Below are 26,250 nucleotides of genomic sequence, written 5' to 3' on the forward strand. Positions count from 1 at the left end.
TTCAGAGCCTCGTCATGTCTCGTCTGATCACCCAGAGCATCGTCACATCTCGTCTGACCTCCCCGAGCCCCGTCACATCTCCTCTGTCTGTCCAGAGCGTCGTCATGTCTCGTCTGACCTCCCAGAGCCCCGTCACGTCTCGTCTGACCTCCCAGAGCTTCGTCACGTCTTGTCTGACCTCCCAGAGCCTCGTTACATCTCGTCTGACCTCTCAGAGCCTCGTCACGTCATGACTGCCAGTGTGTTGGCGGTCACCATTCTGGGTGTGTGAGCCGCACACTACACTCTAGAGGTTTCGTCTGTTCACAAGTCTGCTCCAGAGGTCTCGCCTGTTCACAAGTCTGCTCCAGAGGTCTCGTCTGTTCACAAGTCTGTTCCAGAGGTCTCATCTGTTCACAAGTCTGTTCCAGAGGTCTCATCTGTTCACAAGTCTGCTTCTGAGGCCTCGTCTAACAGTGAGTCTGCGCCAGTGCCCCCGGAGGTGACAGTGCTGGCTGCAGATCCTCCTGAAGGGGCCGCGGATACCACCATCGAGTCTCCAGAGGTGGCGGCTTACACTGCAGAATCTCTGGAGGTGGCAGTGTCAACTGCGGCATCCTCAGCAGCTGTGGTGCCTGCTGCTTTTTCCCCAGAGGTGGCGGCTAAAGCTGCGGAACCTCATAAAACGGGGACGTCTGTCCTAGCTCCCTACACGGTGGTAGCGCCCAATCACCCTCACCTAGCCAGTGTACTCATGCCTGGTCTTGAACCAGCCACGGAGGCCGTTTATGAACTCTCACCCTGTCCTGTTCTGGCCATGTTTGGACTCTCTGCTCCCCCTGTCACAGCCACGAAGGCCACCAACGAACTCTCTGCCTCTCTCCTTGTCGCTCTGTCTGCCTCCTCTGTCCCTGTTCTCCCCAGGTCCCAGTCCTCGATGCGGGTGCCTGCTCTGCCCCGGAGGGCTCCTGCGCCTCCTGCTCCGCCACGTTTATTTACTTGCTTTGCCAAAGCTTAACATGTCCACCCTGTCTGCATAAAATATGCCGAAAGTGGTTAGAATAAAGTATTGTCAAAATACGTAAGTTTAATATACCAAATTCTCTTCAACAACCAGACTATTTAGCTATCACAGTTTGTTATACGCTAATAAATTAACTGAACTGCAAAATGTCCACCCCGTTGGCCACATAGACTTGATAGGGTGGACATACAATGACAGGGTGGACATAGCATTCATTTGTAGTTAATACTGCTAAAAACTAAAATGATTATTTATTATTATTGTATTATTTTTTATGAAAGTTGAATAAATGTTTGTCATATTTTGTCATGCTTTATTCTGCTTTATGTGTCCACCCCACCATGTGCTGGTTCACCCTGTCATCTTGACATTTTAAAATAATATTTTAAATAATAAGTCAATCATATCTGTATAATCCAGTGTGTTCAAAAGCTAGGTGTGGGGGCAATAACATGCAAACAAAAACTGCATCCAAATATCACTGTTTTCTCCAAATAAGAGAAAATACATGTGAGAATTGTATTAGTTTCTTTAAGTGTTGTGAGGGTAGAAAACCACTCTGTGGTAATACTGACCCATGCTCAGTTTTTTTTTTTTTAAGTTTTGCGGAAGAGGCAAGTTTATCCAAGTTTATAAACCACTTTAAATTACTTAATAACAAGTTTCACTTGTAGCACCATGAAAATGATAGTCAGAGAGAACAGACTATGAGTTTCTTTAACATGGTTTACATAAAATCTTTTATGCATTTATAATTTGAAAGCAAATAAATAACCCTGTTTGGGAAAGGGACATCATACCTTTCAGAAAATATAATTTGCATCTTAATATTTCAATGAAAGCGTATTTAACAGTAACATATATGTCCATGACAGGGTGGACATATCCTATGGTTCATGCTTCAAATAATGGCCCATAATTATCTACAAAAAATATTTTTTACAGTTTTGCAGAAGAGGCAAGTTTATCCAAGTTCATGAACCACTTTAAATTAAGGAACTTTACAAGTTTCACTTGTAGCACCATGAAAATGATAGTCAGAGAGAACAGACTAAATTAATCTTTTTCTACTGAGATTACACAATGAAGTATAACATTCAGAAACCACAGGTCGATTGCATTGCAGTTAATATCATTCTTAGTCAGCTGTGCGTGCACACCTCTTTGCCTTCACTTTACCTTTTTCACCACACTACTGGAGCACTGGCCTGATTAACAGATTAGTTAAAGTGAGCGCCTACTACATGACCCAAACCAGGACTGAAACAAACTCCCACCTCACCGCCCATCCTGTCTCTCTCCGCTCCAGTTAACATAATCTTCTGGTGGAAACACAACATACAGCTTTCACAATAAAATTTAAAATAAATAAAACTGCCAACTTTTAAATTTTAAAGAGTTTTGTGCTATTATATGCAAAAAAAATAAAGTTTAAAATGAAATGTTAAATTATGAAATAAAAATTACAGGGAAAAAAATCCTCCTTTTGTTGTAACACATTTCTGTAACATTTCTGGTCATCGGATGCAAACTTCACTTTTACATGTTGTTTGAACATAAATGTGTGTTGACAGTGTATGTACAAATCTACCCTATAATGATGAAAATCCATGCAGTGTTTTTTAATTAATTTGTAAAAATAAGATGCAGTGGATTACATTTGTTTGTGCGCCTCCCAATCTACATAAATGCGTCTATGTTTGCGCAAATCATTCGTGATCCAGCTTCACCTACAGCAGAAGTGAGTATAAGGTTTTTTTTTTTTTTATGAATCTCTGCAATCACCTTTCCTAATAATGTGCTAGTTAGCAAGTTTGGTGGCTAAATGCGCTAAATGCAGCTAAAGTAAACAATCTCTCAGAGCATCCTCTTACTCCACAGAGAGAAGAGAGGGGTGGGGCAAGCAGAGCTCATTTGCATTTAAAGGAACAATCCCTCAGAATGGGATGATTTTTGCAGAGCTCATTTCGACAGGTAAATGGTAAGAGGGTGTTGTTTTACATTTAATTTACTTAACCAAAGTATATTATAGACTTTTCATCAAAGATTCATATCAACTTGGAAAATGGGCATCCAATGACCCCTTTAATTAAGGGACTTCTTGCATTTATAACCCATTACACTGTTCTCAAAAGAAAATCTTTATTTGCTATGGATGCACAATTTAATTATGGAAAACTTTAAACAAATGTAAGAATTTAAAGTATTTAATTTTAGCACCCATGCATTTTGCAACTTGTGTTGTGCAATTTTTTTCAGTGTGGTTTATTTTGAAACATCCCTATTTTTCAAATGTGTTTTCGCCCCCCAAAGATTTCATTGTTTAGTCAGTGCAACCCTAATCAAAACATAATTGTGCATTCAGTGCTGTCAAACAATATGGTTGGCTGAATAAATCATTCAACATATCAACTGTTACACAAGAGAGAAAGAAGGAAGTGTTCTGATGCAGTTTCTGTCCACTCAAGAGTGCTGCCAGTCTATGAAAACAGGAAACTCACACAATATTATTTATAGACTTCTAAGTATCTCTTAGAACCCTCTTAAACGGAAAACACAGGCTGTTCTTGACTACAGTAGGGGGCGTTATGTAGACTGTAGGCTGAAGAAGGATAAATGAATTTCAGCACAGGTCAATGCAAGGCATTGTCTCCATCTGTCATGCCACTGTCTCCATCCACAAAGGAGACAGTCAACAGCTAAATCACATGTTTATCTGTTGGCACTGTCTTTTTAAATTTTCATAAAACATCCCATTTAATTAGTGATAGTACACACAACAAGTATTCGAACAATCTTTTACAATATAAAAACATACCTGCAAACAAATTATAAACCCTAGTTGCAGTCCATCACATTAGCAGGTCTGTTTTTCCCAGTGAATTTTAAGCTTCCTAAATTAAGTAGTTTTAGCCTACATCCAAAAAATATGTTATTAGCGTATGTACTGGCCATTAAAATGTTTAGTGTGAACAGAGAAAGTGGTGGTGGCATCGCATTTCATCACTCTCAAAAAGAATGTGTTAATTTTAATTTCGTGACGAGACACTTATCCCACGAGATGAGACGAGACACAAGACTGGGTTCACAAGAACGAGACGAGATTTTTAAACTTTTTAAAGAAATCCTCAATGATGAAATATATAGGGAAATGGTCTTTTATTTAACTGAAAAGGACAAAATGCAAAAAAATGTAGGTGCTTCCATTTTAATGAATTATATGCAGTAATAAACAACATTTAAATAAGAGTTTCACGATTCTGGATAAATTGAGAATCCCAGTTCTTTTTAATACAAACAATAAGTAGACTGTAAGACAGTAAGTGTTTATACCCTGTAGACAATAAGTGCTCATACCCAAACTGTAAAATTTTATCCCAGTACTTCTGTTATTGAAATGTCTGTAACACAGAAATAATGATCATAATGTGTTTGAAAAGACTGTTTTTGTTGCTCTTTCTGGATCAGCAGCAGCAGCATAATTGCAGATTTGAATGTCTTTAACACCTGTTTCACATCGTAAGTGTCAGTGGAGCGTGAGCAGCGCATGTTTTGTTGCCGTCCATATCAGTGAATGACAGCGTTCACTTTGAAAACGTAATGATGGCCAACCCTCTGATTCATTAACACGGGCAGCGACAAAACATGCTGACACCCGCGATGTGAAACAGTCGTAATAGACAGCTAAATCGTTGTCATTCAGGAATAAGATCGTGTGGGTGTTTGAATCGAGATCTCAATCGTTTAAGGGTTAATCGTGCATGTCTAATGTAAACACTGCAAAATGTTTTGCAAGGATATCATCCCGAGATCTCGTCACATCCCTAGTTAATTTCTTAAAACATTTTCGAGTTATGACTATTTTAACACAGTCTGTGTCACTTTGAATTATATGTTAAAAACAAAACAAAACAAAAAAATGCAATAGTGTATTAAACGCAATATGTGTTAATTCTCATTCACTCACATTGCTGCACAATGAGCAGTTTTTCTTCTCACAAGCAAGTTTCCTTGCTCTTCTGATGCTTATCTCTGATATCTCTTAATTTTTTATTGGCTTTCTAGCTAACATTAGGCTTGCTATATTTAGTATGTGCATAAATAACAAATTTGCCTTTATTTGCACTCTTGCAGATTTGAATGGAAGAAGCCCATGAAGCACTTGTGGGCAGTCACTGATATGACAGGCAGGTAAACAAGAGACTTCATCACACTGAAACTCACCATCACTTGTATGCTGGTGAAAATATGTAAATAAAAATGTTTAAAATGCTGTCCAATACCACATTTTTTTTTAATTCAAAGTACAAATTTAACCATTAACTCTTAAGGAACTTTTCACTCAAGCAATATAATTAACGTTTAAATTACAAATGTTTGATTGCATAATTTTTTTAAATTTGACTTTTTATGTAAATGTAGCAGGTTTGATAAATTCTGTATAAACTATATGTGAGTTGCTGTGCTTTTCAGCACATCCTTTTTAAGAGTGTAGGTGTTAAAATCCATAGTAAATATTTAAATGTTTTGGACAAGCATATATAAAGTAAGTAAATTTTGAACCAATTTAGAAAAGATTTTCCTGGTAAGCAAGTTTTTCAAAACATAGCTATGAGATTTTCCCATCATCAGCTTTTCTCATAGCTTTCATGACAACACTATTCTAAACAAGACCTCAGTCAAACTGTAAAAGGAGTGAACTATGGAAACCATGTTCCTGGAAAAAAAAAAAAAAAATTTTGTTGTTAGGAAACTGCCATTTTGCCTCATAGACCTTTTCTCAGTGTTCCCTTTGTGTTAATCTTGACATTTCACACTAAACAAAGCAAGCCCAAAGCCATAGTATTCTGGTTTAAAAAATAAAAATAAATAAATAATAAAAAAGTGAAAGTGTTTCTACCCACACATTTAAACAGAAGAATAAAAGTACTAGGCACAAGGAAGTACTATGAATTAGATTGGTTAGCAAAAGATATTTGACAAACATTCTGTGGATGAATGAGTGTTAAATAAGTGGATGTATGTGTAAGTGGGACATGAGATCTGACCTGACCACATGCTCTATTGAACTGAACAGCACAGCAAACAATAGCACCTTTATTAGGCCACATTAATCCTTCTGTTGTTTGGGCTTTTCTGTTTTAGCCCAAAGCAAACTGTGGGATTCAACCTGAAGGATCCAGAGTGTTTGCTGTTCTCTTTCAGAACAGGCCTTTGTGAGTATGGATGTATTTAACTCATTATTTTCAGAGATCAGTAACTAAACATGTTGACTATTGGCTTTCGAAAGGAAAGGAAAGGAAAGGAAAGCAAAAACAATGGCATTCATTTAGCTTAGATTCTTAAATCTAACCAATGTTTCAGTTGGCCTGAAATATAATTCAGGTCATATCTGTCAGTATGATCAACAAAACCTCTCAGTCTCTCAGTCATGGTCCGTACCTTTATATTACCACTGCCCCTTGAGTTTTAGTGTACGTTGCTCCATTGAGGAAACGAGTTCCCTCACCCTCAGCAGATCAGCAGGGCGTAACAACAGGCACATGCCTCTGGGGAGTCATGGTGTTCACATAGCAACCTATTTTTATACCCAAGAAGAGAGAGCGAGAGCCCATACCCAAGCAGCTGCAAATTTATGATTGAAGCTTCACGCAAAGAGTGAATGACCCAGACGATTGGTGAATCTGGAGGGACATTCAACTCCTTACCAGCGTTTGTTTGCCGTTGCTAAGCATAAAGCCTGCTGGCACTGCATCTGCCCTTGATCTCTGGTTACAGGGCCATTTAACTGGCAGAAGGCCCCACCCTTTTACTGCTGAGGGTGAAGCTTCCCTGTCTTTTGAGGAGTTATAAACAGCTCACAGAAATGCTACCGTACTGACGACACTAAGACTGTAAAAGTTGTCCTGTTGTGAGTGTATGTGCCACCACTAAAACATTTAAGTCGGCATGAAATGGAAATTCGCTCTGATTTCTAAATGGATGTTACTGGTGTTATTGTGAACTACTCATTCATGCATTTAAAAAAAGTACATTACATATTTTTGACCTCATTTTTTAAAATGAAAATGTCCAAAACACTTAATCTTCTTATGAAATGACAGATTTCTCTCTGGTAAAGAATTCCAAACTTGTATTGCTTGTATCTGTATGATCGAAAATGACGGAGCATTTTATGTTCTTTTCGGCGTTATCAACCGCGCTGGCGCGTTTGTCGAGATCCAGAGGATTAATCAGTTTTTTTATTCTTATTTTAATCTATATTTTAAAAAAATAAATAAATTAAAAAAAAAATAAAAATACTAACACTTCACAATAGGGAACACTATTCACTATATTCAATATTAAAGGAGAAGTCCACTTCCAGAACAATGATTTACAGATAATGTACTCACCCCCTTGTCATCCAAGATGTTCATGTCTTTCTTTTTTCAGTCGTAAAAAAAATTGTGTTTTTTGAGGAAAACATTTCAGGATTTTCTCCATATAATGGACTGATATGGTGCCCTGAGTTTGAACTTCCAAAATGCAGTTTAAATGCGGCTTCAAACCCAAATGCGGATGTAAACGATCCCAGCTGAGGAAGAAGGGTCTTATCTAGCAAAATGATCGGTTATTTTCATTTAAAAAATTATGTATATAAGTTATGTCTTGGGTATCTTAGGGTATGTCGAAAAACCTTATTTTCTCCCTCTGTGTACATAGAAAAAGTCAAAGATCTTTGAGTTCAGCTCATGAAAAATGGGGGAAAAAACAAAAGTTTTGGGTTTACAATTTTGGTCAGTGTATGAACGTTTGAGATGCTATTTTGTGAATATTCGAATGAACTTTGTTTTCAGGAAAAACTGAATCTTTGAACTATGACAAAACCTGTGCAATAGTTGGCAAATGACGCTTTTGGGAAATGCAAACTGACAGAATTTTAATTTTTGACTTCACTAACCATTTAACTTTGTCAACTGCCAGTTAGCCACTTAGCCAGTTAGCCTAGCACAGCCACGCTGCTTATTCAGGCAACATGAGTTTGAGTTTATTCCCACATTTTCTCCTTGCCATACGTCTCTCACAGTTTCTGAAATGACAGTACCAAAATGACAAATGACGAAAATATTAGGCTATTCCACTGAACAAAACTGCTGAGGTAACAGGGTATTCCACTCAGTCTACTCCACAATGCCATTCTTTCTTGATCCAAACACCCACAGATGGAAAGAGAGAGCAGGCAGTCTTTAAGTTCCATGGCTGCTGGAACAAACACCGTCCGTTCTCCTGGGAGACAGAAAACTCAGGTCCTCTGGTACAAACACACACTGGGATTCCGGGGCCAATTACTCATTTTCTCCAGAGGGAAGAAAAAGGTGATGGAAATAAAGAGGGTGAGAAAAAAGATTCTGTCTTTTTTGTCTTCAAAGTGGCAAAAATAAGAACAAGTGCAAGTGCATTAACTTGATTAGACTAGCAACTTAATATCACCTAACTCTTTTAAACAGTTAATGGTGACGTTTTATATAAAGGAAGAAAAGTCACATCTTCCCGCCTGAGATGACTCAAAGTCAGTTGCTTCTGTATACCCCAGATTTAAGGAAGCTGCTTAAAAATTCCAGCCAAGGGCATTCATTCTTTAAAGTAGCTGTGTTACAGTTATACTACCTTTTTGACCTTTTTTTCCCTATAGCACTTATTTACAGCATGCTGATAATACAAAGCAGTATTTATCTGGCACAAACATAATCAACTATAAACTCAATTTGCAGATAATTGTTTACAAATTGCTAAAATATAATAGAACGACACCCTTTTCTCTTTTTGAAAACAATTGAAACAAACCATGAGACTGAGTTCCCAACATTACTTAAAGGGGTCCTATTATGCTCTTTTACAAAGTCTTGATTTTGTTTTGGGGGTGTACTAGAACATGCTTTCATGCTTGGTGGTTCGAAAAACGCATTATTTTTAACATAATTTACATTATTACAATACATCTCTCCCAGCCAGCCATAAGGCTCGATTAGTTCCAGGTTTAATGAAGGCCCGCCTTCCAAAAAACAAAATGTGTTGTGATTGGTTAGCTCTCCCACTCTCTCTTTCAGTTTTGCCACGCCCCTTGTCGAAGAAGCAAGTTCTGTGTACAACTGTTAGCGCAAGCTAGATTAAAGTGATTCTTACATTTGGATATTTGGATATGGATATGGATATAATATGGATATTTTTCAGGAGGCCTTTATTAACCCCCCCTCCAGGAAGTCATATAAACCTAGGATGCGTGGAGGGTGAGTAAATAACACGCTACGGTAGTGTTGGGTCCTGTCCGAAACCAGCTCCAGCATAAGACTAAAAGCAGCCTAACATTATCAAAGAACATCATTAATGATTAGCCTAGCCTATTCTAGTCAAGTTTATGCATTTTAAAAAACATCTGTGTTATAAGTGAAGCTATCTACACTGTATGATGAATAAATCTCTTACCACACACTGCACACGTCTGCAGCGTGTTACGGCTCCGACATGTAACCGGAGTAGATCGCAGCTTCTACATGTGTTTCGACCCCCTTTACTGCACACTAGTGGTGCAACGGATTACAAAACTCACGGTTCAGATCACTCACGGTTTTTGAGTCACGGATCGGACCATTTTTCAGATCAGCAAAAAAGGGGAGGAGTCAAATATAATTTGCTTTCCATTTATTACAAGAACAGTATGGCAAGAAACTTTTGGTTTTATCAAAAATAACTTAAAATAAAATAAAATACAACAATAAAATCAAGAAATAACCAGCTGAATAAATAATTTTTTTAAATAAAATTTTCAATACTTCAATACTTCAGTGCAACAATGAAAACAGAGACCTGAAAACAGACCAAACCTTATAATGACAAATTTGCAGGGGGTACAGTACGGTACGTCACGGTACTTTTTTTTTTGTACATTACTCTCTGTGAAATAACAAACATTTATATAAAAAATAAGTTGTAAAATCTCAATTTCAACATTTTAAACAATAGGGCCCTACAATCTTTTTTTTTCTCTCTATTTTTAGAAAAAGTTTTAATTTTTCTGATAATCAAATACAGGCATTAAACATTTATTTATTTTTAATGAAATGAAAATTAAACCCTTTTATTTGCTGCCAAACAAAAAAATGTTTCTGTTATTTCTGTTATTATTATAATTTCTGCATTTAATTGTTTTATTTAAATTTGCCAAAAGCCAGAATATAGGAATATTTAAACACCTACATTATACTGTACAAAAGTAATACAAGACTAATACATTTCTGTTACATGTTAAACATTACTTTTATTTTGACAGGTTGCTGGTTAGTTTTTGTGTGTATACACTATGATATGATGCTAAATTTCTCGAATGAACCGGTAAAATTTACATGAAGTGACTCTTACAGCAGTTCTGGAGATTAAGTTTATGCGTTTATGTCATCATATAATGAGACGCAGAGGCCGAAAATATCCACGAGCGTCACATGTGCTTCACTATTTGTGTAGTAAACAAAGCCGCGTCTCCGCCATTCATTCATACAGCGGAACATGGAGGATTCATATTTAAACTGTCCTTTTGCGTTTTAATATTCACAGACACTAGTCCATATCGCGATTCAAATTAAGTGAGAGACCTACTTTTGATTTATTAATCCAAAAATTGACGAATTATGTGGCATCCCGTGCTATAGAGTAAATTCCGTTTTCATGAATGGACTCCGCGATCCCGTCCGCGTTTTCCCAGAGGAGAAACTGTAGACGCCTGACCACGTAATGTAACGTTCGAGAGATAAATGACATGCCGTTGTGTAAATAAGATAAATAACATAAGGCTATTTCGTTTGTTTAATAAAAGAACAAGGTATAGACCTGTTATATAGGAAAGGTAACCTTAAATGACGTCTGTTGTGATCTGGCGCTATATACAAAATAAAGTTTACTTGACCTTCAAGGGGGGCGGGTCCCCCTAATATAATGGCAGGGGAAACACTGTAATCTACAAGTTTTAAAAACGAGTTTTTCCGCGGGTCACGTGCGTTCCGAACCGTGGGTCCTGATCCGCAGGGATCACGGATCAACCGCGATCCGTTGCACCACTACTGCACACGTCTGCGGCACGTTACAGCTCTAAAGCGGTCACTCTAGTCAATGCTTGTGTTTATACTTGCCGCGCTGCGGCTCGTTTAAGTGGTTCTCTGCTGTGCATCGCTAAAATCAGGCTAATCACCCACCTCCTCCCTACCCTCCCTCTAACAATTTGAATTTCCATGGGCAGGATTTATTTGAATGATATTCTAATTGATGGCGTTGTGACATCACCGCATGCCGGAAAACAAACGTTGTCGTCCAAAGGAGCTGTTTGTTGTAGTTCATTTTTTAAAAACAAAACATCTCCTTTTGGAGTGGACTTTGATATTTGTAACTTTGTAGATCTTTTTTATGGCCAAAGATACACACCACACACTGACTAAAGTTTAAAAAGTGAAAAAGCATAATATCACCCCTTTAATAACGAGGACACTCTTGGAGATAGTGCTTGTTGAGTGTACCACAAAAATTAAATGACTTGGAATGATTTTTGCATTGTGCGTTTACTGGGTTGTTGTTTGTGGGAAAATGCCACCTATAATGTGACAAAAAAGTGATATTTTGTCACACCACTACTTACTGGAAAAAAAGCTTGTCACTGGAAAGCTATACCATTCTGAAAACAGCTGAGCCTTTGTCACACTACCAAAAATGTTGTTATACCACTTTGCTGTTGAGGTTAGCAGCTTCCCAACACTGCTATGCAGTGGGTCGGTGGCAAATAATATGTCATAACAAAGAAAATAAAAATATTTAAAAAAAAAATTTTTTTAGTAATATATTCATGTTGGCATTAATAGTTGGCTTGCTTGAAACAGTAACACAATATTAATAATAATAATTACACTGTAAAAAAACAATTTGTTGAGTCAACTTAAAATAATTTGTAACCTGGCTGCCTTAAAATTTTAAGTTCAGTCAACTCAAAAAAAGTTTATTCAACTTGAAATATTAAATTATACTAAGTAACAACTTAGATATTTGAGTTGAATCAACTTAAAATTTTAAGGCAGCTGGGTTACTTACCCATCTGTTAAGTTTAGCAAACAGAAATATCTAAGTTGCTACTTAGTAAAACTTAACATTTCAAGTTGACTAAACTTATTTTACTTACTTACTAACTTAAAATTTTAAGGCAGCAGGGTAACAAATTATTTTAAGCTGACTCAACAAATTGTGTTTTTTATTTTTCACAGTGTAGTAGTAAAAGTAGTAGTAGTATAAATGTATTAATAATGTATAATAGAGTTGAAGTCCTAGTCAAAGCAATAAGTTTAACTATGTTTAATTTGGAAATAATTTTAAACTCAAAATACCGCACCATGCTGATGAAATTAACTTTAAAATGTTACTTTCAGAGAAAACTGATAAGGCCTTCTGAGCAGATGGTCTTGTTTAAAATGAATGGGTCGATTCCCGAGCTGTCTTTTCTGGCTCTGTCTTAAACCATCTTCTAATCCAATGCCTGCATGGATTTAGCTAGAGCTTTACTCACTCTCTCACTGTCTGCTGTGCGTCATGGGATGATCCATCCACCTATGCTCTAATTAGAGTATGAGAATTAAAGGAGCATGTAGTTGGCTCACAATGTCTTCTAAGAATAATGTAGTCTGTCTATCAAGAGCATAGTAAGAGTTGCACTCCAACACATCACATAACAGTGCTTCAAGCGACCTTAGTTTTAGCTCCTGGCTTAAGATTCTTCCCCAGATCTCACAGTATTCTCCTTTCTCGTTTCTCTTCCTGTCCCTCCTTATACTGTGCTGTCTAATAAAGGCAAAATGCCAGAAAACATAACAAATGATTATTTATACAGCAATTAGGAATAATGCTTTGCATGCTGCTTGACATCCTGTTCAGAGCAAAATACTGTTGTTTATTTGCCCAGTGGTTTTAACACTCACTGTGTTCAGCTAACTGACTTTTCAGTGAGTTCAGGTTCAGACAGAGTCTGTGAAATGTATTTAAACATAGTAAACTATGCATATTTAAAAATAAAAATAAAATTAAAAAAATGTTTAAAAAAAAATGTTTAAAGGTGCATTCATTAGTTTGCTGGTTAACTTAGCATTGGTGTTCTTCATGTACAGTATTTGAAGTACAGATGCCACAATGGTGTTAGATCCTGCACTACAATTTATCAGTGTAGATCAGTATTAATGTCTCTGAGTTTTATGCAATTTACACTACTACTAGTGAGTTTTAGGAGTGGACTACACAATAATTAATTCCCTTACCTGTCCACAAAAAAAGCAACTGTTTATACAGTATCAATGTTTATTCTCGTTTTTTTTTGGTTTAGTAAGATGTGTAGAACTTTGTGAAAGAAAGGCATTCCAATTCTGCCGAAACTGAGTTTCCAGCTTAGATCTACATGTGCAGATTCCATGTGGGCTTGTTCATGAGTTACAAAAGAGTATGTTTGACACTTTTGGCAGCTGGTGTCTTCCTCAGCCTCCAAGAGATTACAATTGGCTAATTACTTTATAACTGGAAAGTAATTGCCTCTCTTTGGCACTGGTTACATAATGCAACCATGCTTTGGGCAGGACAAATCCGAAAAGAGAGCTGTATTATCCAAAGACAGGTCTAAAAATTGATTTTTAGTGTAATTATTTTAAACAGCAGTCTTCAACCCTCACCACATTCTCAGCCAATATTACTCATCCTGTCCAACAAAAACAGGAGCACTCCTGCACCTGAAGCAGAGGAGAGGTGCAGGTGTTAGGGAAAGCAGGTGTCTGGGAAAACTGCAGAAAAACAGCTTTGGTCAGGCCAAGTCTGGGAGAGAAATAGCCCCAATGGGATTACAGGATAGGTGGAGAGCAGGAAATAATTAATTTGTTCCAAACACCCTGAGCCACTGATTGATTTAGGAATATACCTCAGATATTCAGCAGATTTTTAACTGCTGCTCTTTAACCTGTGCAGCCCAATTAACACCTTTTGCATCGCTAAATCTTTTTTCATTTGTTATGTACTTTAGATGTGCTACATGGAAAAAGCTTATCTGTAGCAGTTGCTACAGTTACAGCAGATCACTAACAATAAACTTCAATACTGATATTTTATGGCCGAATTCCACTCGAAAGCAAACATCACTTTGCTTTGTTCATTCTGGAGGGTGGAGCACTTGAGGGAGTATACCAAAATGTGCAGTGAAAGGTGCACTGTAGCCCTTTTTTCTCTAATGCGTTTTCGTTTTAAAAGAGCATTTTAAAATGAAATCAATCCTTGTCTACTAGGGGTGTAACAGTGCACATATTTGTACCGAAAACATTCAGTATGGGTTTTTTCGGTTCGGTACGCATGTGTACCGTGGCATGACAGATCGTTGTATGAACGCCTCGGACGCTTCTGAAACATTCCGCTGCGCGGCTGGTATAAACACAAGCACTGACTACAATGGCCGTGATCAGCTCCGGTGGCCGCGTCGGAGCCGTAACGCCCGGCAGACTTGTGCAGTGTAAATACGGTTCGTTCAAACGGCGGAGCATGAGTGAACACGATCATTTCTTCCTCTTTACTACTAGTTTTAATGCGAAATAAACATGAATGAACATCTCATGCCTCCTGCAATCGCTCAATAATTGTTTTAACTGGGGAAAGACAATAAAACAGCTTGTAAACAAAATGTCACATAGCATTTCATTTACCTCAGGTAAGTCATCAGTGTTCACAGCTCATTAGTTCAATAGAGAAATGAAGTCTAGAGAAGAGCATTTTGTGAAATATTAGACTGTATACTCATATTTTACTTTAGTGTTGTCTTAATTATTTAATGTATGTTTAAATTAATCTGCTATGAAACAAGTTACATGTTTTTACACTGGCATTTTTTATTGCATTTCAGAAACAATCTGCGTCCACTCTACACAACCGAAAACACGTGTCACATGACCATTTATAATGAGCATCATGTTATTGTTTACACAGTCGTCAAGGATACGCAGAGCGAATGTGGGCATCCATGCCATCGTTATCAAAACTCTCCATTTTAGTCTGTTTACAGTGAAACACAACCCCCGAGTTTTCAAACTAAAATGGGGTCTGCAGCATTTTCGAAAGTTTCAGTTTTCGAGGGTCAAAAACACCAGCATAGAGCAAACTACAGGTGTAACGTAGCAAAAGTTATGCGTTTTAAAACTAAAATGCACTAGTGTAAACGTAGCTTCTATCTACACTGGATGGGAGTGGCATGATGCGACACAGCCATAGACAACTGAACCTATTTTAATCTGTGATTCTGTCTACACCGAAACCGATGCAAATCCCTACTAGTAAACTGATGAACGTTCTATGCTGAGTCCAATGTAGACAGCCTTATACTTCTGTGCCACGACATGACACAACAACTTTGGCCTGGTATAGACACAGTGTTGCTGTCAAAATGTTACCTTGATAGAATATCAATTTTATTTATTTATTTATTTATTTATTTATTGTGTGTGTGTGTATGTGTGCGTGTGTGGAACAACTGTACAAATAGCATCCCCTTCTATGAGAAACAACATTATCTGAATAATATCAAGTTAAGCACAGTGCACACCTTGTGATTTCGGCCACAATTTTGGCACCCGAGACAGGGTTGTGTTTCCACAGTGTTTTTTTTTTTTTTTCCCAACACTATACAGTGTATAGTCAACTTTAAGGGTAATAAAATGACTGAGAGAGAAAGTAGACGTTAAGCTTCCACTGCAAAGGCTGTTGAATTGCGTGCCACACAGATCTCGTAAAACACTGCCTGACAGCAGACTCCCAAAATAGTTGTGGCATAACAAGCTATAACACAAGGCCAATCCACTCCAAAGTCCAAAGAAGACGTAGACGCTACTCTATCTCATTTCCATGTGGGTTAAACAAGTTAGTCCAACTTCAGTGAGTTTGAGTCACTTGCAGGATCCATCTAAAATTACAGTTCATGGTCTTCCAGTGCGACCTGACGTGGCCTCCAATCTACTGCAAAAGTGAAGGATACAAAGTGGAAAATTCACATAAACATGAAGCTGATCATGGTCTTCACGTTTGGTGCTACACTAACAGACCAAACAGACATGCCTGTGCCAAGAAAGCTGTTATATTTGTTGAGCTAATATTAAGAGACAGACCATGTGCTGCTACCAGATATGCAAAGCTTGTCTCTCATCTTTCAACCCATGAGACATGCTCATTTGTTAGTTTTGTGAAGCATTTTTACTTCTGTAAATTGAATATGTTGAAAAGAATGAGTGTACATGTTGAAAGGAGTTTTAAAAGCAGTCCAATTTCCAAACAAACTGAAACATTTCTTTTCAGAAAATTACACACTGGAGTTATGGTTAATATGGGTGTGTCTATGAGCTCCAGTGAGGATTGTGGTGGGTGTGAACAGGGAGAAGGGTGTAGAGATGCAGTGGTTAGTACAGTTGATGGACAGGATTATCTGTTGTGGGCTTTATTTTAAGCACCAGTGACAGGGAGGTTGAGCAGAAATATGAGCCGCAGTGCACTGAAGTGAACAAATGAGGTTTATGCCCATGGTGTCAATGGAAGTACTTTGGACTATAGGTTCAACAATGAGTGTTTAGATCTCATGGAATTTAATCTTGCATAGCCAGACTTTTCACTATTGGCATAAGGTTGTTGGCATGCAGCATATTTTTCTGGCCAAGAACCGCCTACTTAGACAGAAAGAGACTGTCTAACCAACATGCAAAGTGACCAACTATAATTCGTTTTACTTTTACGTCATTTAGGGCGGAGTTTATCTGACAGTGATGACACAAAAATCACAGTCTCCGAATAGCTGTACACAGACTTCAAAATTGTTTAGGAGCACTTGTGCTATTTATACTGCGTGTGTGTATATATACATACGTATAGAGAGACAGGGAGAGAGAAAGCCACAATACATATATTACCACGTATATGCAAATATCCACAAGCCTCATCAGGGTACAAGCACAAACGGCTTGCGTAGACAATATACAATACAGTTTAGCCCTGTCTTTTTTTAAATAAAATACTCTTTAAGGAAGTATTATTGTATGTACTACATTAAAATAATGGCGGAAATCACTGACATCACTGACAGTGGCGGTGCGTAGAGTATACTGTAGTGCATGTTTTCATGTCATTACTAAGTGAGGAATTTGTTGACTAGATGCTGCATTAGCGGAGAAAGGACAGCAGTATAATTTTGCCCCTTTGGTGATCAAATAAAGTCTTGTAGACCGCCGCTTGAATTGAACGTGACGCGTCCAGTGTGTGTGATACCAGATAGCTGCGAGTTCTTCTAGACGCGGTGCTGCACTTTTGCCCGTTGTGTGACTAACATATTTTTAGATTTTGATTAGATAACCACAAATGTTCTGGAATAGAAGCAGTTAAATTGTGAAAGTACACAATATCCATATGTATGCAATTTCAATACTGTGGCCCTTGTGTAGATATTTAAAGTCAATTTGTAACATTAAGATTTATAAAAGCTGTAGAATAGAAGTATTGTTCCTTGTTAGAGTGTGTTCATTTCAGCATTTACTGATATATTTTAAAATTTGTAGTTTTGTTAACATTAATGAACAATGAACTAACTGTAATGATCAATATATAATTAATATTTATATTTTTATTCATTTACAAAGTATGGTTCAGTAGGTTACTTTTTTTTTTTTAAAGCACTGTTTATTTTCCATTCACTATCCATTTTAAAAACCAAAAATCGGTCGACTAATCGGTATCAGCCAGTGTGGTCCAACCTAGTTTTCGGTATCTGTAAAATCCAATATCGGTCGACCCCTAATTTTGGAGAACAGTATTTCGTTTTTGTTTTTTTGTTGTTGTTGTTGTGTTTTTTGTTTTTTTTTTGCATCTGATTATATGAGGCTTTATTAAACGTTTTGAATCTATAATGAATTTCTATGCATTTTTTTTACAAGTCAAACTATTAATCAGTCAACATTACACGTAGTAGTGCATTGGCCAGTTTGAAAGTCATACACTACTCAATCAATACTATATTCTATATTTAAATTATATCTTCAAAACCATTTGATGAATCTAAATTCTTTTGATAACTTTTTGTCTTTAGGGTATCTAGATGATAAAAATTTGCAGCATTGTTTGTAAAAGCAATTGTAAGAGCATTCTTACTACCCTCATTAAACCTATGCATCATCATTAAATTTAAAAATTTATTTAAGATGTTTTATTTTAACAATAGAAGTAATAACTGGGTTGTTACCAATCAAATAAAATCAGTATCAACTAAAGACATTTTTGCACTGCAGACACAGTCACTATATTTGTCACTGAATCATTCATTCAGTCAATTCACTCAAAACAGTTCATTCATTCAGGAAAATTGCTGTGTTCTGCTCTGTGAGGCTCAGTGATTCTTCTTTAACTTTTTTAACTTTAACTATTTTTGTTGCTGAAATAGAGCAAAACACAATATTATGTCTAAAATGTCATTTAATTTTAACTTTAACATCTCACTTTCAACTGTGCTCATATTTGATCACATTTTAAATATTTAAAAAATTCATACAGGAGCATTTTTCACCCTCATATCTCAAATTTGGTAGAATTTTTTGATCGAAGCCCTATTAATTTCCAACGCTGCTTCTTTGTTGCAGCAAATAAACAACAGTACTCCAATGTGTGATATGCTCCCACTGACTGCAAGACAATTAACTAACACAGTACTATCAATAGTAAAATCTCCTAATAACTTTCATTTCAACATTTCAAGACATCAGAACCATGCTTAACTCCACATTACTCAGAAAACAACTACTCTTCAAAGGTTGTTGAGCTACAGTCTTTCTTTATCTGAATGTCATCAGAGAAATATCCTTACTGAAACTTAACCTTTAACTCATCAAATATCTCATATTTTAAAAAAATGTTGTACTTCGATTTGTTGTTTCAATACTGTGTGACCTTAAGGACTGAATATACGAAACTCCAAACAGAGATAAGTGCAAGGACTGACTGAATGGAATGTGGAATGGTCCATAAGTATATGTGCCTTGTCTTCAAATTGTGTGTTTTGTTGTACGGTATGCACATTGTATTCTGATGTGTTGTGTATATTAGTGGAAAACAATTAATTGTAGTGTGAGATCCAGCAGGGGTAAGAATTCCTAATAGAGCATGAAAACAATTAGCAGTTAATTAAGAGTGAGACACCCACATGCAAAAGGAAAATGTATGCATGGGGAAAAATCCTGAGACCTGTTCAGAGCTGTTTAGAGCTTATGAAGGAAATAAAAAAAACAATTAATGGATACTATGTGTCATACCCTTGGGAGTCACCAGATTACTCAAACCAATTCATTCCTTTAATTTTTCATCTGCTAACAAATATCTGTTCCAATACAAGGAATCGTGTGTGGGCTAACAGTTAAACTCACTTCATAAACAGACATTCCTACCCCTTTTGTTCACAACATGTGATTTTCAAATGATCCTGAAGAGATTGATTAGCATGCTCAAGTGTGTCTGATTGGTGTTAGAGCTAAACTCTGCAGTAAAGCGAACCTCATGGACCAGATTTGAGGATCCCGCTGGTAACATCCTAAACTCTAAAACAGCTTCAACAGTTTTACAGTTCAAATATCACAAGTTTCACAAACATAAGTTTTCTAAAATCATAAACCTCATATTTCAGCTTAATAAATGATTATAATTAGTCTGAATTTTCATTCAATTTGTCTGCTTTTTTTTTATTGCATAATATCAAAACTGAGACCAAAAATATAACACAAGTTACTTCATTCTGAATTCAACATTCTGAGAAGATAGCAGTGGGAATGCTCAACAACTGTTCAAGCTTTAAATAACCACAATCATCCACTGCTTTAGCTATGTAATGGGGTCTGATTACATAAAAGGAAAGGGGGGGCTGTGGGTAAGACCCACAAAGCAGACTGTTGTGTTGTCAGAGAGGGGACACTGGCTAACATTTAAATGGCTGCTGAGATACACTAACATCACCAGAAGTTTCTGTAGGAATGCACTTCCAGTGAAGAGGAAATTATGTTACACCTGTTTTTACTTCTCATGTGGATTGACTTAGATTGAATACCAGTTAGAGATTCAATTTCTGTTTGAGGTACTTTACTTTGAAGTAGAACAGCTCAGCAAACATTCCTTTCAATTAAATGGAATAATGAGCTATTGAGTCAAGAGCGGAGGTGACAAAAGGTGTGAGAGAAGGAGGAATACAAAAGCATCACTGGCAGACGAACGGACAGTTCAGTTTGTTTTCATTTCCTGGTTACTCTCCTCTCATGTAGCTGCTAGAACATAGCTTGTATCCCAACAATTCAAATGCCATGTCAACTTTTTTGTTACACAGTATTATTTTATCTGACAAAAAAAAACAAATATCATAATTTTCCAAATTTCTAATTATATATTATTTTGTTTTTCTCATTTCACTACAGAATGTCCTGAAGTTCCTGTTACCTTCACACTAACTTAAAAGAATTCAACAAGCTATTTGTTGTGTGGCTTAAACATATAAACTGATTAAAATAGTTCGAAAAAAATTGAAATGGGCCCACCAGAACGCACCATTATCTGTCTGTAGATAGATAGACGGCTGTTGTCTATAAAATATTGATATAAACAGTTAGAACACTCAAATCATTAAAAAAAAAATGAATCATCAAAAAAAAAAAAAAAAAAAAAAAAACATTTTACATTTAGCAAGGGCTCTATACACTTACCCCACAGGAGGTCTGATTGTAGTGTCTCCCAAATTCATCTGTCATAAACTAAATCCGCTTTGTATCAACGCAATTTACTCGTACATCCAGGCGGGACATTGGGATTCAATTTCACACTTCTTCATGTAAGTGTCACCTTTAAAGAAAGAACATGAAAATATACTTAAGCACTACACGGATAAAAACTCTTCTACAGAAAACACAGCTGACCAGCACCAAGGTGCCACGGTCACGTATTTGGAACGACTTAACCATTTACCGCGCTCCTAGGTGTAGACAAGTGTTTGATGTACACACTTCTGTTCATAAATATGGTACAACAAATGAAAGCACTCAAATGTTTCACTTGTCACAAAAGAGACTACGAACATATGCGGAATAAGTTTAACGCATCTATTACCAGAAAAAGATGCGAGTCAAATTAAAAGTAATATCGTCACCGAAATACTCCCATAATTTAAAACAGTGAAAGACTTACCCGGATTCGGCTTCATGGACAGACAACAACAAGCACACAGGAGTTCTGAATTCTATTCTAATCCGTCCACCAGGCAGCGCCGTTCCCGCGGATTCTCGAGCCCGCGCTCAACGGCAGCCTGAGCCAGGAATTCTGCGAGAACGCGCCCGGGAGAACGAGCCGTTGGAAGCGCGTGTGCTACAGTAAACAGTACTGATACTGTAAGACTGTCAATAAATAACTCTCACCATCGAAAAGAGTTTTTTCTAGAGAAGAGTTAACATTAGCGTAACTATCAAGGCGTAAATTTGACGTAATTATCAGTAGGATTCTTGTAATATCAATATGGAACTGATAACACAAGAGTTTACCATGGTAACCGTGAAGCTGCAACAAAAAGCCGCCCCTTCACATTCAAATAGTGTTTACTCCCAGCGTCCCTAGCGTTTACTATTCTTTTTGCGGTCTGCATGATTGGTTCGCCGTTAATACGTCCCGCCCCTGTCCATTTAAGCAGGATCCTCTGACCAGTTGGTCAAAACTTTGTTAGGTCGTGAATAAAATACTGTTACACTCACACTACAGAAGCGTCAATCAGTATGTATGCGCATTACAGTCTTCCATTTATTCATAAAGGACAAATATTATATAATAAATTTAAGGACAGCACATCCTTGTCTGCTGAACTACTACTAAACAATCTGAACGATTGAATCCCCAACCACTTTACAACTTCCCAGAATGACAAATGGGTAAATTGCCGCACCGTAACCCTAAGAGGGCGTTGTAACACTTTTTATCAGCTGAAAATTTGGCTAAAAGAAGAGATTTTAAGTACTGGAAATGTAATTTTACATAGAAAATAAAAGCTTGAAAATTTGTATATACAAAACTGCACTGTGTTGATGCTTATTTTAAACAAATGATGTGTAAATGTGTGTAAATCTGTCTGTGTATGTATTTGTGTGTACATATTCATGTATTGCAGTTACAGTTGTGTGCCCCTTTTCCTTGATGCTGAAATGCCTCTGTAGTAATTTCTCAGTTTAAAAATGCTAATGTAAATTCCAAATGAATTAATTTAATGATACAGACAGCAGTGTGAATTTTTTAATGGCATTACAGTTGAGTTGAAGTCCCGCCTCTAGGAGGTCCAGGAAATGGCACCTCCTGTGTTCTGTAGAGCTTTTTGACAGACAGGATCACAAAAAAATCTCACAGATTCAGCTGTCATTACCAAGAGACATGACAGAGGACCCAGGGAGTGTGGCTGGTAGGTTACTAAACAGCCTATTCAATGCAATTATGCTACTATTTAAAAGCTGTTCGTACTTGTAATGTACTTGTATTATAGGACATATATAATTTGTTTTAATTGTGTTTGTCGTCACAACAACTATTACAATTTGAAATCATTATTTGTTAAAAAGTAAACAATTTTAAAAAATAATAATAATAAACTAAAAAAAACAGCATTATTATGAATTTGATTTTATTATGAAAGTTTACCCCCCCAAAAAAATTAAAATTATCAGTATTAATTTACTAACCCTCAAATTGTTCCAAACTTGTTTTAGTTTCTTTCTTTTGTTGAGCACAAAAGAAGATATTTTGAAGAATCTTAACCGTCTGCTGTTTGGTTTCTAACATCCTTCAAAATATCTTCTTTTGTGTTTAACATTAGAAAGACACTCAGAAAGGTTTGAAACAATTTGAGGGTGAGTAAATGATGACAAAATGTTTTGTGTGGTTGTGTGTGTGTGATCTGTCCTTTTAAACAAAAAAGAAGTCATATAGGTGAATATTAAAACATCTCCAAGTCGAGCAGAAAATCATGCCTAGTCTGACCAGTAGATGTCAGGAAAGCACAGACTAAAATTTAAGTTCCTACTGGTGTGATTTTGTTTTGTCTGCTTTCAAACCTAAAGAAACCAATGCTGTTAAGTTTTCATAATACAATATAAAGATATTATATATTATAGATATTATAAATAAGCCTATAATATATTATATAACCTAACGGTGTGTTCTTTGTGTGCCCTCCAAGCGACAACATCAGACTACAGTGAATACTATGACAACATCAACAATTATGGAGCACCATGCAACAATGGCAACACAAAGGAATTCAGCAGGGTTTTCCTTCCCACCCTGTACAGCATAGTTTTCATTCTTGGCTTCATCGGAAATGGCCTTGTAGTGTGGGTCCTGATCAGATACCGTCAAAAATCCAACATGACAGATGTGTGCCTCTTCAACCTAGCCCTATCTGACCTTCTTTTTCTTTTGTCACTCCCTTTCTGGGCTCATAGTGCAATGGAGCAGTGGATTTTTGGCAGTTTCTTGTGTCATACCATAACAGGTCTCTTCATGTTGGGTCTGTACGGTAGCATCTTCTTCATGGTCCTTATGACAGTGGATCGCTATGTTGTCATCGTCCATGCCCATAGTATCTTTTCCAGAAATCGGTCTACAAAAATGGGTTTGGTTCTGGCTTCAGTTGTATGGGTGCTTAGTTTGTTTGCATCTCTCCCTAATATTATTTTTGCCAAAGTGAAAAATGAGACATCCAAAACATCATGCGGATCTGAATTTCCTGTAGATGCCTGGAAGTCATTTACTTACCTTAAGATGAACTTCCTGAGCTTGATTATCCCTCTGATTATTATGAGCTTTTGCTATTCCCGGATCATCCCCACTCTGCTCAGCATAAAATCACAAAAAAGACACAAAGTCATCAGACTCATCCTGGCTGTGGTGGCAGTTTATTTCGTCTTCTGGACTCCATACAACTTTGTCATGTTTCTTATGTATCTGCAGATGAAAGGCCACTTGAATACCTGTGAGTGGCATACTAGTTTAAGCCTTGCCATGCAATGGGTGGAAACTATAGCCTTAAGCCACTGTTGCCTAAATCCTATCATCTATGCCTTTGCTGGACAGAAGTTCAGAAGAGCAGTTCTTAAAGTCCTAAAAGAGCAATTTCCATTGTGCTTCAGCCAGTGCGCAACTTTGTCTCGACAGTTATCTGAACGCAGAAGTTCAGTCTTCACCAAATCTACTGAATATTCCTCCACACAGATTGCTTAGAGGAAATGTATTCCCCCAAAGCTACTTTCTTTCTGAGTAGCTCATTTTCTTTTTTTTAACTCTCTAAGTTCCCCTTTTTAATGAATGTATATTGAGTTCTTGAAAGTTGTCCTTGTTCTGTTTTTTCATCAATTTTGTTAACAATAATGATATATGTTAAGTAGGAGAATGCAGAAGTTGAAGTAGTTGCAAATATGTTCCTCTCTGTGCATGTATATTGCTCATATTTTAGATATGCAAATGATACAATGTTTTTAAAAATGTTTTTAGTTGTGACTTTTTGACGCATTTAAGCTTATATTTTAAATTTTGCTTTTAAGATGTTTAATGATAAGTGCCATTTAATAAAATATTTGCTGGATTAAAATTAATTGTCCTGGTGGTATGCATTCAAACTAACATACAGTAAACACATTCACTGTTACATTACCTCAACAAGAAAAAAAAAAAATCCTTGAGGTAGAATTCCTTGAAATACTGAACTGAAAATTGACGTGCCATAATACGTGAAGGTGGTTTTATGTGTAGCGGTGGTGGGAGGGACATGACTGTCTGACCGTCACAAAGATCTGACGCATTGCTGTAAACCACATCTGCGTAAGTGCTTATCTATCTACGAAACATGTGGAACCACAGATTCAAGCATGTTAGGTTTATTGCCATTTCTTTAACAATACCCCCACTTTCTGTGAGATTTTGCTTTTTAAATTCGCTTTTTTTGTTGTTGCCTCAACAAACACACGTTTCATCATGAGAGAGTGTTTGAGGTTAATTATTCATTTAAATGCTTGTAGTGGAAAATTTGGTTGCATTGTCACTCTTTGTCATGCTGACAAGGGAAATATATTGTGGGCAGCCACTTTGGGGGGGACTCGAGTCTTGTGGCAAGGTGCATTACAAGGTGCATTACAAACTGTGTTCATTCCTGAGAGTTGCTGCTTAATTGTACTGAAACAGATGAGAGTTTTTTTTCTACTGTTGGATGAGTGCAGATCAATTTGTAAGATCAACAGCTACATTATGTTCCAACGCCCTCTATCACAACATGTGCTTTACCTTCAAGAAAAAGGGAGAAAATGGAGAATGTTTCTAGAAAAAAGTAAAACTACTCAAAGTGTAATTAAAAAAGAGACACATCATATGCACATGTACACAAGAGTAACAAGAATAGCACTTCTGCAAGACAATAAAACTGTTTGCACAACACAACAGTGCTCATGATTACAAAAAATAGATAACTATCAATACATACCAATATGTATCGAGCAGCATAACAGTTCTTATACAGCTTAAATAACAGAAAGTGACTGACACCATTGATAGTTATCTATTTTTTGTAATCATGAGCACTGTTGTGTTGTGCAAACAGTTTTATTGTTACTGCACTGTTGCTACTCTTTTACCGATAGCAACTAATGAATCGCAAGTCTCGCAAATTCACAAGAAATACCTTACTTCCCTGTTGAAAAATTAGTAAGGTGGGAATCTTTGGTACCTCAAGATTTCATTCAAAACGATTCTTGGGGTCACGATCTGATTCATTTTTCGATTTTTAATCACGATTTACAATTTTTTTTATTGATTTACAATTGTTTGTGCACGCTGGACATCAAACACACAAGTATTTGAACACAAAAACACACCAGTCTATAATATAGGTAGACCTAACTCAAGACATCAGTGTTCCCTTTCAGTCAGTCACATTCTACGTTACGTCGACTGGCGTCATGGGGTCTCACTTGGGAGCCCAATCACCTCTAAACCTCTAAATTGACGAAAAGGCCAATGAGAATTGGCGAGTGGAATTTGCATGCCAAGCCACTCCCCCATACATACAGGTACTCCTCGCCCTGCTCGCCATGGCCATCCTGCAACTACACCAGGCCATGGCACTAAAGTTT

The 26,250-nt window shown here is 36.9% G+C and overlaps 2 protein-coding genes across 7 annotated transcripts in view; one reads left to right on the forward strand and one right to left on the reverse strand.

Moving 5' to 3' along the window:
- Window positions 1-21,617, reverse strand: part of cobl (cordon-bleu WH2 repeat protein) — an 86,479-nt gene extending 64,862 nt beyond the window's left edge. For 2 of the 6 annotated variants that reach the window (XM_051132357.1, XM_051132351.1), the window contains exons 1-2: window positions 21,281-21,617; window positions 20,803-20,938 (exon numbers count right to left, since the gene is read on the reverse strand). In XM_051132357.1, the coding sequence (XP_050988314.1) occupies window positions 20,803-20,840 (38 nt within the window). In that variant the 5' untranslated portion in view covers window positions 20,841-20,938; window positions 21,281-21,617. The remainder of the gene's footprint in view (window positions 1-20,802; window positions 20,939-21,280) is intronic. The other 4 variants (XM_051132355.1, XM_051132350.1, XM_051132353.1 and 1 more) reach the window with 3 other exon arrangements.
- An 808-nt stretch (window positions 21,618-22,425) lies between these two features.
- LOC127177904 (C-C chemokine receptor type 5-like) lies at window positions 22,426-24,542 on the forward strand. Its single transcript, XM_051130448.1, has 2 exons — window positions 22,426-22,532; window positions 23,307-24,542. Exons 1-2 carry the CDS (start codon window positions 22,505-22,507, stop codon window positions 24,347-24,349), a joined length of 1,071 nt encoding a protein of 356 aa, XP_050986405.1. The 5' UTR covers window positions 22,426-22,504; the 3' UTR covers window positions 24,350-24,542.
- Window positions 24,543-26,250: the final 1,708 nt, after the last annotated feature.

This window comes from Labeo rohita, chromosome 16 (assembly GCF_022985175.1).
Source record: "Labeo rohita strain BAU-BD-2019 chromosome 16, IGBB_LRoh.1.0, whole genome shotgun sequence".
Lineage (NCBI taxonomy): Eukaryota > Metazoa > Chordata > Actinopteri > Cypriniformes > Cyprinidae > Labeo > Labeo rohita.